Source organism: Hyalella azteca, unplaced genomic scaffold (genome assembly GCF_000764305.2).
Source record: "Hyalella azteca isolate HAZT.00-mixed unplaced genomic scaffold, Hazt_2.0.2 contig17406, whole genome shotgun sequence".
Taxonomy (NCBI): Eukaryota; Metazoa; Arthropoda; class Malacostraca; order Amphipoda; family Hyalellidae; genus Hyalella; species Hyalella azteca.
Genome location: NW_025947190.1, coordinates 341,507 through 356,970, shown reverse-complemented (window position 1 = coordinate 356,970; position 15,464 = coordinate 341,507). Strand labels below are relative to the sequence as shown.

At 38.7% G+C, this 15,464-nt stretch overlaps 2 protein-coding genes across 4 annotated transcripts in view; one reads left to right on the top strand and one right to left on the bottom strand.

Annotated features, from left to right (window-relative positions):
• The window catches only part of LOC108682694, a 63,191-nt gene that overhangs the window by 14,433 nt on the left and 33,294 nt on the right, over nucleotides 1-15,464 (bottom strand). The gene's annotated exons all lie outside the window — the stretch shown is intronic.
• LOC108682704 (bile acid-CoA:amino acid N-acyltransferase) lies at nucleotides 3,758-14,556 on the top strand. Of its 3 annotated transcripts, XM_047885254.1 has the most exons (5): nucleotides 3,758-3,873; nucleotides 12,156-12,326; nucleotides 12,503-12,679; nucleotides 12,905-13,124; nucleotides 13,345-14,556. In XM_047885254.1, exons 1-5 carry the CDS (start codon nucleotides 3,799-3,801, stop codon nucleotides 14,142-14,144), a joined length of 1,443 nt encoding a protein of 480 aa, XP_047741210.1. In that variant the 5' UTR covers nucleotides 3,758-3,798; the 3' UTR covers nucleotides 14,145-14,556. The 3 variants fall into 3 exon arrangements, with proteins under 3 accessions (XP_047741210.1, XP_018027419.2, XP_018027418.1); XM_018171930.2 differs by lacking the exon at nucleotides 12,156-12,326 and having other exon boundaries at nucleotides 3,758-4,044; XM_018171929.1 differs by lacking the exon at nucleotides 3,758-3,873 and having other exon boundaries at nucleotides 11,141-12,326.

The following is a 15,464-nucleotide window of genomic DNA, read 5'->3' as shown; positions in this document are numbered from 1 at the left end:
AATCCCGAAAAATTCATTCTGGAAAATATGAAGTAAAATTGAAAGTTTAAAACCTAATCTGAACTGATTTATAGCTGATATATACTGTAACCGTCCAAAGGTTGAGCCTTCAAGTGACTTGTCATAAGTTCAAGTGGATTCTCATCAGACAATAATGCATGCACGAGGTGATCGTTGCAGGGCAAACACATACCACGAACTTCGCCAGATTTTGATAGCGTCGCTCTGTCTTCTATTGCATCTGCAGTAATGGAGTCGTGTGTCACCGTTTTGAACGTGAGTGAATTTGTTCCTAACTCGCTTTTGTCAACCTTAACTTATCTCCACAACACACCTTCTGAGTTACTGACAAGGCCTATACTTAAAAAAAGTTAAGAGATCGTAAGTTCATCAGCCAAACATTGACGGCCTTTCAAGCGAAATCCACCAATCATAGACAAGAAAATAGAGCGTAAGTACTTACGTTCACTTAGCCAGTTTTGAAAGTATGGCCCAAGGAGTTACAAACAAGGATGATCGCACCAATGCATTGCACCCTGGCCCCCTCCAATTGCACTGATTCTCTTCAGCGATTAAAAAAATAGAATCCAACACATGGAAATGGTTTCATGGATGCATATTAGGCCGATTCCACAAGTTTATCCGTTGCCAATCACGTTTTTTTATATTTAGAATTCAACACAACTTTCTTTTTCATCCACTTTCCACAAATGGGAATTCACATTATTATTAATTTTTCGTGGTTTTACATGCAAAAAATTTATTTTTGATTAATAGAAATTATTCATTTTTTCAAGATGTCGTATAGCATCCCCCTGGAAAAAAACAGTTAAAAATCTGTAAATGAATCTGTAATATCTGTACTGGCCTGTGACATAGCAGAACTGAAATATTTTGGGCATTACAAGTGTTCTCAAACTTCGTTATTGTTTCTTCTCTTTTCACTTCCTAGTGATAAATAATCTGAAAATTAATTATTAATAGGTTTCTATCTTTGCTGCCTCGCAACAAGACTTGATATGCTACAGGTATAACATCAATGATTTCCTCCTATATACGACGCGTGTTTTTAAAGTAAATACCGTTTTGACATAAAAAAATAACAGGCAAGTGTTTTCCAAAAATATTTCACTCACTTGAAAGGCCACACTGGACTCTATTTTTGCATATAATTCACATTAAAATAGAGGCATTTATCGTATCATTGGACCAGATTCTGTATGGCATCGTCAAAGAATTAAGCTTGCTGACTGAAGCTCTCCCACTTCTTCGCTTCTCATCATGAATGTTTGTGAGGCCGTCTTTAAAATTTCAAACCGATTTCCTAACTATTCCATCAATCATAATGTTTTCATTATTCAATTCAATGATGTGACAATGAACATAAACTGATTTCTGATTTGAAGCCCTGAGCACAGAGAAACGCTCGCACTTCACAGTCAGCGGGATGCTCATTTGGTGGAGAAGAATCACGTAAACCACGATATGAATATGGCTAGATTCAAATATGAATAATATGAATATGGCTAGATTCAAATTTTCAATAACTCTTATGTTTATTCATTAAGCCACAGACGCCATTACGGAACCATTCGATCATGTCTGCACGTTTAGAATCACGTAAACGTGCAGACATGATCGAATGGTTCCGTAATGGCGTCTGTGGCTTAATGAATAAACATAAGACATGATAAGAGTTATTGAAAATTTGAATCTAGCCATATTCATATTATTCAATTAATCATACAAAATAACATTGAAATTTAGAGTGAACATTTTTATCATGCTACTATACTGATTTCTGCAAAAAAATACCTAATCCTGCCAATACCGAATCAAAGAATCACTAAATCAGGGCAGTTAAACTTATAACTCAGCACACTTGCACTGTAAAGCATTTCATTTAACCTTCATATAATTGTTTAAATTTATTTGTGTATGCGTTTGAAACCTGGCATCTCAAATAAATAGGACCAGTTTGGGCGCGTATTAATAATACTTATCGTGTCGGGATATCACCTGGACCTGAAATGCCATTCATACTTAGTGGCAGGATAGTAAGTCACAGCGACACAGTGAGGAATGGAATTGACTTTGTAATCGTTGAATACAATAAACTTTAAAAAAGGAATAATATTTTTTTCGAAATAAGAAAAAGGAATTAAATAGTAGTTCAATGTAAAATGTGGATTAATTGATTATACCAACTTCATTCATTCTAAGCGCAATTTGTAATCTCATAGGAGCTCAGCATGCGTCCAAGACCTATGACGTGATTTTTTCCTTTACTAATTTGCATGTGAGAGGACCTGGATGTTGGTGGGTAAATTTGAGTCATTTGATATCAGAGTGCCAATTTGACTGACTGATTTCTCAAGTCCGAGCAGTGCCGTCCAAGCGGAGGAGGCGAGATGAAGTACATATGTAGTCACTCTGCGATTTTAATGGTACTTTCGCCAAATCCTTAAACAGGTCTCACAAATTTAAATTTCATTTCTAAACTCTACTCATATCTTTCGCGCATGATCGTTGTTCAAACCGACGCCTCAACCTTATATGCCCGTAGGTGCCGTTCTATGGCAGAGAAGTAATGGAGAAGATAGACCGATTACGTGTATTAGTAAAAAGTTGAAGAACTCCGAGAATTATGCGATACTAGAGTTAGAATGCTTAGCTATTAAGTGGGCAATTGAAAAATTTCACGATTATTTATACGGTAGTAAATTAATTGTACGAATGGATCACGCTCCATTGATGTGGTTAAATGGAAACTAGTGTCTTACATCTCGTGGAATGCGCTGGGCTTTGTCATTGCAAAATTATTCTTTCGATGTAGAGTACGTAAAAGGTTCAGAATACTTTCTTGCGGACGTTTTTTCTAGGTATCAAAGTTCTAGTGAGAACTCAGCTTGAGAAGGGGGATGTATAAGATTGTTATCCGCACTACTGCGCGGAATAGTACCTGTTGTAAGGCCTAGCCAGGCAAGTTAGAGCACTTTGTCTCTGGTCTCCCTGCGAGGCTCACTTAAGCTTCAGTACGCTATTCTCAGGTATGAGTGCATTTGGAATAGTGCTCTTCAATTAGTGTCTATATGGGTCATTGTATTTTGTATTATTATCTTCCTGGAGTGTTAATTTCTACGTATATTTATTGTGTCATTCATTTATCTCAGCAGGACAGAGCGAAGTCCCTCTCCTCTCTGTAGTTAAATAGTTCTCGTTATAATTGCGGTTCTAAGCTGTTGGGGTTTCCCGAATATATATAAAATCTTTCGATCTATCAATTGAACCCGACATCATCACAATACAAAACCCCAATTATTTGCTCATCTCATTTGCATGTCAAAGCACACTATTGATGAAACCAGATAACAAGTTTTGGCAGCTGAAATAGCTGGAAAGCAAAATATATTTTTTTTAAATGTCACAGCCTGTGCTCACGCTTATACGCTTAGAAATTCTGTGACATAGCACGCATTGGGTAGGATCATTGTCTTTTTTGCACTGCAATGAAAAGGATCCTCTTGTACTCTTGTTCTCTACATCACCATATTTACTTTCAACAATTTGTCAAAGTCTCCCGTTATGTTGTAAGACAGAGTAAGTAGGTATTATTAAATAGAGTAATACCGACTAGTCATTTCAAGTATCAGACTACAATATGTACATTCACTATTTATTAATAAAGCTATTACCAGATCAGATTTCACCAGTGGCACTAATACCAATTTTTTATTTGCCCAAAACTGCGACAGAATTTTTCATTTTTGCACCTTGGGATACAATTCATTCATTAAGATGAGCTATGGATACGTCACTCGTCTTTTGGGCCATAGGGCGAAAATCTTGTATAGAAAACTTGGTGTCCCACATCGCGTTCATCCCAAAGAATTCAGTTTGAGTTGCTCACGGGATGCAGCAAATATCGAAGTCCTGCCTCGGATCAGCCTCATGGACGTGCCCACTTCAATCAGAGTTACTGACTTGACGCCGTTCTCCCTCGTCACCCTCCAAATGCGGGTCGAAGACGCCAAGGGTATCAAGGTAAACTTCTTGCAATTTATAAATTAAATGAATCGAGTAATGCGCTTACAATAAAAGAATTGTTTCTTATTTTATGTACAAGACAAATATTGCGAGGTTTTATTAGTAGTACGTTGGTAACGTTATTTGGAGCTCGAAGATAGGACAACGTAATAAAGTGACACCGATTGATATTATTCACTAAGCTACATGTCAATAAGAACTGTTTTGGCACTAATTATTTATGATGCTCTGGTCTCTATAATCGATGTTCATCCAGAATGCGTCTCTCACACGGCAATTGCCTCTAACAAAAAATTTTCCAGTTCACTTCACACGCGCATTACGCGTGCAACGAGCGAGGTGCCGTCGACGTAAGCTCNTCACTGCAGTGAGTGACAGAGAGCGCATTTTCTCGTCAACGCAAACTTGAGGTCACGGATAGACGGACGGACGCACATGACGAGCACAATAGTGCACTTTTTCCATAAATGTTAAAGTGCGCTAAAAACGGACATCTTTCAGGATTATACCGCATTTATGGCTGTCTCTTATACACATCTAGATGTGTATAAGAGACAGCCCTGAGCCTGTCCCACATGCCTCTAAGCGACGATTTGAACTTGCCTATGGATTTCGAGCACTTTGAAAATGCTGTAAATTTTCTGATGTCTCAGCCAAACGTTATTCCTAATAGATGCGGCGTCGTTGCAAACTGCATGGCTGGTGCTTATGGGTGCCTTATGGGTATTCAAATGTTATGGGTGCCTTATGGGTATTCACATTGAATTAGTGAAGGCTGTGTAACTACTGAACGTTTTATCCATCGCATACCATGTGGATACTTTGAAGAATGGTGAATTATTAGTTAAAGGTCACCCAATTGGATCTAGATATTTCGTTTTTGATGAAAATTTCATTGCTGAGACGCATCCCGAGTATGTCAAGCAAGCTCTCTGTCATGACGGCTTGTCAAGAATCCCAATAGACCTTTCGCCAAGAGACACGTACTACAGTCTCAACGCCGGTTCTCAAGACAGCTTGTCAGCCGTAACCTCGCTTAAAGTTCTTAAATATCATCTTGATAAAGTTGGCAGTAAAAATTACGAGAGCAAGATATACGAAGGTTCTGGGCACGTCATAGAGCCACCATATTTCCCTTTTACACCAGTGCTCTTCCAAACGCCATGGCCAAATAGCGATGAGACCCATAAAGGCCCTGCACCGAACAAGCTGTACATGGCATGTTCTGGCAATCCTCGAGACAATGCTGCAAATCAAGTGAAAGCTTGGCAGGACATGAGGAACTTTATCACTAGACACGTGCGTGATAACAGCCCCTGGTATCAAAACTACATGAGAGAAAACTCTGGAGGTGCCGAAATTCGATGGAAGTAGTGGTCAGAATTTAACTTATTACCAATGTGATCCGCCGCCCACTAAATCCATGGTTCGTTGCTTGTTGAAGCCTGCAAAGTGAATTCGTAACATTCTTCGGCTTTGCCCGGGACGCTGGAATATACTGACGAACTTAGAAGGTAGCCCGAGCGACTCAACTTAATCTTTCTGTGCTGGCAGTTATAAATGTTCTTTCGAACTTGCCGTTAATTATATCATTACATTGTACTCCATTGTATCCACTGTATGTACTTTTTACAGCGTCGTGTCTCTCTATAAGATAAGTTAGTGAAAGGACTGACTCTTCATTGACCTAACAAGCATTATTATTACACGATTGGGAAAATTACACCGATATTTTACTACAACATTGCATGGTAGAAGTACTGTGCGTTTAGATAAAGGTCATACCGATGAAATTAGCATAGTGAGCTAACAAGCAGTTTCATTTCCCACTCAATTGTGCGCTGCTGGTGAATGAGCATCGTGTGAGGAAAGCAGTAGAATATAAAAAATACTACAAAAAGTTGGCACCTAGAGACTGTCACGCGTAACACCTGCTGGTTTGCAGTTTACGCGAAGGTGCCTAAGAAACGAATAAAAGGAGACAGAGTTAAAGAATTGGTCTCTGCCCATTATAGCTGAATGAAACCAATAGCGACTTGATCAGAATGATTGGCATTGTGTACTCTAATTCAACAGGAATTTATCCGCGCTGTGTGTCATCACATTTGTTTGAGATTCCAAGCTCCAAACTCTTTCCAACCTAACGTACATGAATTATTTTATAATAGGACTCGTGGGATATTCACTCAGTGATCAGGCTGTACAAAATATAGCTGTCTTGGACTGATAGAGCAGATGTAATACTATGATGGATATACTGTATCTGCAACACTACACTACTACATCTATGTACGGTACTATAGATGTATTAATAGAGCAGATGTAATACTCGAGAAACAACATGGGCTTTTAGTCTCACTGAAAGCACACAAAATACCAAGAAACGCGTTGAACCTATTTAATGGCTGGGTACTAAACTTTGCGAATAATCACAAATTTAGGGTGGCAATAATCTAAAAACTTCGTCGATGTATGAATGATAACAATAGTGTAGAAACAAAACAAGCATCAAACTTACGAGACGTTGCACGTCAACCCTATTAATCAGTTTGATTGGTCGCTAAAAATAAACTGTTACATCATATCATATTTAAAGTTAACGCAAGTCTGGATAGAAAGAAAATGGAGATTCGGAATAGGCATACTAGGTTTATCAAGCTCAAAGTAACACTGACACAAGGCACAATGTAACAAAGACATCATACGGACAACGGATAAACTGGCCTCCTAAGCAATGCTACATATCGCGCCTCGTGCTTAGGCAGGAGCTCATCATCACAAATGAGACACGGCAGGGACGGCACGCAACAGGAGTAGAGCAAGGCGGATGGTTCCGAGAAAATGCAGAGCGATTTAAAACCTAAATTCCAATAGATAACTCGCACAACGCGACCATAGCTTAGTGATAGATGAGAGACGTTGTGAATGATCTGGCTTGTAATAGGTCCTAAAATAATATACGTTTAAAAATTACTTTTTAAAGACAACACTTCTAAAGAATCCAGTTTCTCCAATGTTAAAGATGTACAATGAAGTTCACATTTTATTTTCGAAAATTAAAAAAATTAATTTTTAACATTTTTTAATATATAAGATTTTTTTTCAAAATTATTTACTCTGTCAATTGATTCATGCATTGCCTCCGACTTCACACAAGTATGCAAAATTTCAGATCAATTGGACAGGTGGAAGTGATTACAGTGTTCTGTGTACAGTTATGATTACAGTGTTGCCAGATGGGCCTTTTTAAGGCCAAATTTCTCAAATGTGGCATTTTTACAACACTTCTCTTTAACTTCACTTCTTGTTGTCTGTTTGTTTGTCTGTCTGCTACAAATCTTGTAATCGAAATTTAACACACTTGTGTAAAGTTGGAGACAATGTATGAATCAAATGTCAAAATGAATGATTTTAAAAGTAAAAAAAATTTTTAATATCAAAAAAATTGAAAAAATAATTTTGTCTGCTACAAATCTTATAACTGATATTTGACACACTTTTACCTGTCTAATTGATCTGAAAAATTTTGCACACTTGTGTGAAGTCAGAGGCAATGCATGAATCAATTAATAGAATAAATAATTTTGAAAAAAATTATATATTAAAAAAATTTACGAATTAAAAAATTGAAAAATTTTTTAATATTCGAAAATTAAATGAGAAATTCATTGTACATCTGTAAGATTGGAGACACTGGATTCTTTGGAAGTGTTGTCTTTAAAAAGTAATTTTTAAACGTATATTATTTGAAATGCATTGGCCTGACAAAATTAATTTAAGCTTTTTTGGGGCTTTTTTATGAAAAATGTAATTCTCGATTTTTTAAAATAATTTTGTCCTTCACTTATAATTCAGGTTTGTCCAAGACGAGTACACTCAAATTTCGACACGTAACTGTGTCAACACTTCGGTATACGTGACAACACTGTTGCCCTAATCCGGGTAACACTTTGGTTGAACCATGGGATTATATCCAGTTGCCAACTCGTATTAATAACCATGGATGGCAGAGCTGACAGCGCGTATAATCGAGTATAGTTTTCACTTCTAAATAAAAAAAGTGTTTAATTCAGCACTAATTTTTGAGGTTACAGCGCTGTTTCTCGATACATTATTTAGCCTTCTGTTGTGAGTCACTACAAAATTTCACTTAGAATAAATATAATAACTACTCCTCTCCAAGTTATAATAGGCAATATATTTTTTCTGCGTATTCAAAAGTTGTGATAAATTTATAGGATTGACTTTTAATATATACCTTAGCCTTGCCAGGACCACATCATCTTTATACCACAGAAATTAGTTTAAATTTATTTTCATTTCCGCGTATATATATTCTACAGTCAATACCAAAAACTTCGCCACATCACAGTCTTGCAACTTGCAAGGACCAATACTGTTGTGGGCTCAATCCTTAAGCCAGCTAGGCCCAAACACTCTTGATCATTTATGGCTCGTGTCGTCCTTCAACCCCCTTTATCCCCTTCTCCCAGGGCTCAATTCATACGAGAGTTCTTAGTTTAAAAGTGTAATTCTTAAGTCTCGAGGCTTCCCTGAAAATACATCAATAACAAATCAACCAGTGCAACCTAATGGACTCAAATAAATACATAAATACAAAATTGAATATCCTAATTTTAGACAAACACAGAATATATTTCCACCATAGTTTACAGATTAAGATTTTACAGATCCTTCGCTACCATGATGACACATGACACCCACCTCCTTCACGGTTCCGCACAACAATGACAAGCCTGCTATTCCTAACCCGTGCACGTAATAAACAGATTCCTCTAAACCTAAAATTACTTGTCGAATATAAAAATACTTGATGAATTAAAATCTGTTCTATAAAACCCTAACAATACTGCAGAAATGAGTTTAAATTTATTTTCATCTTCCGCGTATAAGTATTCTACCCAATGCCAAAAACCACGGTTGAGCTACCCAGTGAAAATTTACAGACGCGGCAGCTTCTGATTTGAATTACCAGAAGCTGGGGCGACTCTAAAGTAAATTTTGTTCGGGTACTACAAGGTTGACCCACGCACAGCTGCGCCTTGCGGATGTCATTTGTTATTCCACCCGTGATGTCACCTTGGTCGTCGTGACGTCACAGTGTGATTCAAACTGATTTATAACACCTGTTTTGCTTAAAACAAGACTAGTTGCAGTAAATAATTTGTTTTGGGCCATTTTAATGAGGTCTATTTTTTATGGTTGAAATAATACAAGGTTTTCTAGGGCAGCTGCACCTTGCGGATGTCATTTGTTATTCCAACTGTGGATCTTGTGACGTCACCTCGCGGCGTCAAACTGATTTGTAACACTGGTTCTGCTTAAAATAAAAAAAGTTGCATGCAGTAAATATTTTTCTGCGCCGTTTCGAAGAGGTAATTTTTTTTAAATGCTTTCAAGTATGGAAATGCTTTCAAAGATGGAATGAAAACAATCTGTTGATCGACACTATTTACATTTTGTGACAACAGTGACGTCACTCCAGAGATGCGCAGAACAGCAAAAAATCGTCATCGTCGGGTGACAATCTTATATTAGTTCATCCATGCCAAAAACTTAGCAACATCACTTAGGTGAAAAGGACAAAAATTAATAGAGAATGTTCAAAGACGTGCAACAAGGAGGGAGCGCGTCGGTGGGTAACAAATTTGACTCGTAAACAGGCACTGGGCCCAACGGCAAACATCAGCATGCAATATCTACACATAGCCTCAGATCAATTAGCTGTGGGTAACTCCGGCTAACAGTAAATCCGATTTGCACAACACAGCCACTGCTTCACAGAGCCGGAGCCCAACTGGCCGGAGCGCAACAGGCCCTACCGCAACAGGCGGCGCAGGTTAGGTTACGTTACGTTAGGAGTAGCTCCGGCCAGTTGGGCTCCGGCCTGTACGCGCTACGGCCTGTGACTGAACGGCGCTGTTGTGGTGGGCGCTTTGTGTCAAAAGCCGTGAAGATGCCCGGCTGCGTTACGCTCGGGAAGGTGTATGAATAGCACTGTGGACTTGGGCTATGCTGACCTCTAGCTATCCACCCCAACAATGATAATTCCAGGCTTGAAGGGCAAGTCCTGTGAAGAAAGATTAGATATTATGAAGCTTCCAAGCCTCAGTTATCGACGTCTGCGTGGGGAACTCATTGAAGTATACATACAAGTATACTCATGGTTAATACAAGGTCCCCGAAGGATTACTAGAATTTGAAACAAGAACCAACACCAGGGGCCACGGCTAAATCGGCCATAGCATAAAAAAACTGCGCTGCAACTTCTCCACTCGACAACATTTCTTCTCGCTTGGAATCACCGTCATGTGGAACAGCCTCCCCGATGACATCGTTGGCGCTCCAAGTATGAACGCGTTCAAGAACAGACGAGATAAAGCTATGGAAAAATATATGTTCAGATTTGAAATGCCTAGCACCACATCGAACCCGGTGGAAGTCTAGCAGCTATTTCAAATTATCGTCAGTCATGAAAATATCCGGTCAAATGACACGATTTTAGATCTTCTGTGAGTAAAGCACGAAAAGGAAAAGAATCGGTGACAGGTAACATCTGGCCTACACTTCAGCGCCGAGATCACTATGTTATGTCGCCTTCCACTATACACTATCTATTTTGTTAGCAAAACTGAGCTAACACTCTCCAACGCGAACGAAAAGCTTCATAGTGGTTAGGTGGCAATCGAATCATAAATATCATAGTTTTGGACCTGTATTATACGGTTTTATTTACGGTCAGCGAGTTACGTGCAATTCGCTGTAGGCTGGCGCCTGGAGGCTTATATAGCATTGACGCATTTGACGGTAATTCAGCTCCTACACGTGGTTAAATTGGTGTATTTTTGCTTTCTGAAAGCTTTGAGAGTAAATGCATGCACTGCAAATGGTCAGAACTACCTTAAATCTAAAAATTTCTTATTAATTTCAAATTGGGCCTTTTTTTTGGCCTTTTTCGTGAGCTAAATTGCCCTTTTTCTCTTGGCTCCATCTGCCATCTGGCAACCCTGGTTCTGACTTCTGAAATCTGAACAAGAACAATCTGAAGCTGACTAGTGTCGTTCAAGCTGCCGGTGAGAGTTGTAGTGCGCTCTCTCGACGTTATAGTTGCTTACAAGTGCTGGTTAAATCGACGACTATACTCACGTGGTAAAAATCTGACATTCTCCTTATCAATTAAAACATTACTGCATCACTTTTGTATGTTTGCTCATGTGAATGTCGTTTTACTGTAAATATTGAACCACACAGGTTCTGGCAGTTACAAACCAAGCAAAAGTCTCGAAATGTGGCGTACCGAAAATATCAGACCCAGTGAACTCGTGCATGTGTTGAATAATTTGGTAAGGTTTTGGTGAGTGGCCCTTTCATTTGATGTTTGGTGACACTTCTTACTATATTTAAACCAGAGATTTAATTTCGGATGCCTCTTTGTGGGACAAGAGAGTTCATTTCGATGTGAGAAATAGTTTTCAATCTTACAAATACTCGGTTACTCATTAACATGAGAAGCATGTTTCGATACCTACCAGATTTATTTGGTTTCAGTAGTTGGTGTATCTCAATTATCTAACTATTTACAATCCGCTGTCGCTTTAGGTCTGCAAGAAAGTCACAATTACTGCGTTTATGGGCATGAAAAGAAAAAAGTCTTCGACCGGATCCGAAATACGTTAATCACAAAAAAGGAAGTTCACTGACGTCTATAAGACTAATTTATATTCGATAATGAATAACATATTTTTCTGATAAGATCATGTTATGTTAAATTTACCGACGATAACAATCTTGGTGGTTATCTAGAATCTTGTTTCGTTTATATATAAAAGAATATCTGGAAAAATCAGTGGGGAGTTCCCGGGGTCGCGCATATTCTAAAGAGAAATAAAGACATGGACTGAGGTAATACTAGCATTCAACGAGCTATAATATTCACACATTATTCATTCAATTTTAAATGTAACAACGTAATCATAGTTGTTGTTTAGCTTTCAGTTTTAGGATTTTTTTTTAGAAATACGGACATGGCTTCCCGCCTTTTAGGCCAAGGGTTGAAAATCTTTCATCCGAGGCTATGTGCACCTATCCGCGTTCATTCCAAAGCATTTAGTGTGAGTTGCTTACGGGATGCAGCAAATATCGAAGTCATGCCTCGGATCAGCCTCATGGACGTGCCCACTTCAATCAGAGTCACTGACTTGACGCCGTTCTCCCTCGTCACCCTCCAAATGCGGGTCGAAGACGCCAAGGGTATCAAGGTAAACTCATTGTAATTTATAAATACGTAATAAAGTGACACCGATTGATATTATTCACTGAGCTACATGTGAATAAGAACTCTTTTGGCACTACTTATGATGCTCTGGTCTATAATCGATGTTCATCCAGAATGCGTCTCTCACACGGCAATTGCCTCTAACAAAAAAATTTCCAGTTCACCTCACACGCGCATTACGCGTGCAACGAGCGAGGTGCCGTCGACGTAAGCTCGTCTCCCTCCCTAGGCGGGTCGTACAGAGGAATCTTCCCTGAAGGCCTCATCTCTACCCTCGATCACGGACCAGAATACCTGTTCAAGCGTCCTAGTGTGAAAACTGACCAGCCATGGAAAGTAAGTTGAACGTGATTAATCTACTTTTATGATTCTAAACTCGATGGGTTGAATCGGTAAAGGTCATTTCGTCAGGTTAATCTATCTGTCACCAATTTCTGACAGCATGTATTTAAGGCATTAATTCCTCATTCTGCGCCTAATAAGCTTGAGTACAATAAATATATAACCCCAAATATTCCAGTGTTCTTATTTTATCTGGTTGTAAATAATGTCTCTACGCAGATTGTCATCGGAGCGTACGAAGGACATCTGAGAAGCGAGAACTGCACGAGGCCTCTTTGTGAAGTTGATATGGAGCGGCACTTCAGAGGACCTGGCGTGAAGCGCCTAGTGCTTGAAGGACAACTCGGAGGAGCGCTCTACCTGCCTGCCGGTCCAGGTCCTCATCCCGCAGTTGTTGACATGTTCGGGGGCTCCATTCTCTTGGCCGAACATCGTTCGTGTATGTAATTAATGAACAATCTGCACACGCAGTTGCTTGGCGCATTTATTTTTACATGATTTGGATTTATAATGAAATATTGACTAACTGATTGGAAATTTGATTGCTATAAATAAAGTAGTCAAGTCGAAAGAACTCACATAAAAACTATATTGAAAAATTGAATTTACCATGCTTGTAATGAGTGTATGATTGTCCTGAATTGGCGTTTCTTCCACAGCACTGCTCGCCTCGCGCGGAATCGCATCATTGACTCTTTCCCACATGAGTCTCAGTGGCGGAATGAGTCTCAGCTTCGATTTCGAGCACTTGGAACACGCCGTGAATTTTCTGCTGTCCCAACCAAACGTTATTCCTGATAGGTGCGGGGTCGTTGCGAACTGCATGGCTGGTGCTTATGGATGCCTTATGGGAATTCACATTGATCGAGTGAAGGCTGTGTATTTACTGAACGCACCAGCCGTTGCAAACTTCATCAATATTCAGAAGAATGGGGAATTGTTAGTGAGTGGTTTTGCAATAGGATCTCAACATTTAGTTTATGATGAAAATTTCGTTGCGGAGGCCCATCCCGAGTGCATAAGGCAGGCGTTCTACAGTGATCAACGATCATGGATACCTATCGAACTCACGCCAAGAGACACGTACTACAGTATCAACGCCGGCGCTGACGACAGCTTAGTGGCCGTAATTTCACAAAACATTTTAAAATCCCGGCTTGACAAAGTTGGCAATGAAAATTATGTAACTAAGGTTTACGAGGGCTCCGGGCATATAATAGAGCCACCGTATTTTCCGTTTTTACGAGTGCTCTTCCAAACACCGTGGCCTAACTGCGATGAGAATCACAAAGGTCCTGAACCGAACAAACTGTACCTCAGGTGTGGTGGCAACCCTCGAGACAATGCTATCAATCAAGAAAAGGCTTGGCAAGACATGAGGAACTTTCTTACTAGACATGTGCGTGATAACAGCCCGTGGTATCAGAACTACATTAGAGACAACTCATGTACCAACTGAAATTCCTATCAAACGCTGGACTGAAGTACAGTTTTAGATGTGGTCCATTACTTAAACTGGACTAGATAAATAATGTTTATAAAACAGCTCAGGTTGATAATCGTGCCTGAGAAGTCCTCAATATTTGCAGAAGTTGTAAGAAATATTTTGGAAGCTATGCTAATTTTCAGGCTTCATAGAGTTTGAAAAACTTCTTCACAACTTTCTAACTGAGGCTTTGAGTTGCATCTATGTACCTCCGAGAAGAGCCTAACTATACCCAAACGCAAGGGTAGCCCGGACGACCGAACTCATTCTCGGATTGTGGTTATGGTTCATTCGAGAATTGGTGTCGCTTTTACGTACCTGCTACTACGTTAATGATGTTACTTCAACCATATTCTACCTCATAAATGATAAATTTACTTTTGAATTGACTAATTATTTACCTATTACAAAGCATTATTGTAAATTATTATCGAAGTACCATGCGAAACCTATTCTGATCCATGGTTGCATTTCAATCAATTTGTTTATCTCAACACAACAGAAATGCGAAAAGGTAATATTGTTCTCAGTAACATCGCATGTGTAAAATGAAAGTGGTTGTTTGACGCCATCATTCCATCCTCCGTCGTTGATGGACGAGTTTATTATTTAAACTAACTTTCATATACCAAATCTCACAAATGTCGGTAAAAAATTTTTTTATTTACTGACGGATCATTATGAAACTTGGTACACCTATGTAAAACAGAAATCAATGACTTTTTCGTTCATGTAAATTTTTTGAAAAAATTAAGAAAACTGTGAAATTCATTGAAAACGGCAAAAATGGGAACTGCAAAAATCTGTCTCCTAGTATTTTCAAGCTACAAGTACAACATGAAAGACATAAGCGATGCGTAAAGACCATATCTAAAGATCATCCGGCCATTTTTTCATTTTCTTTTTTTCTTATAATTTTTTTCAGGTGAACCAAATAAGAAATAATTGATTGGAAAAAGAATAATATGCCAAAAAATTGCTTGATGTTGTAGCGCAAGCTTTCCCATTGCCAATTAACTGCATTTAGGGTACCAGCACGCGTCTCTAGACTTATTCTTGACTTGTTTAACGGGAATAATAAGCTATAAATGTGAATTTTTCGATATTTATAAAAAAATGTTCATTTATATAAGTTTAAAACGGCCTAATGCAAAAAAGAAAACATTGCATGTACATCCATGAAATTTGCTTTCTTGAACGAGCATCGTTTGTAGCTTGCAAACTATTGCAAACACTTAGCAATTAACGAGAATAATGATCTATAAATACAGATTTCATTTAAAGAAATGTTTA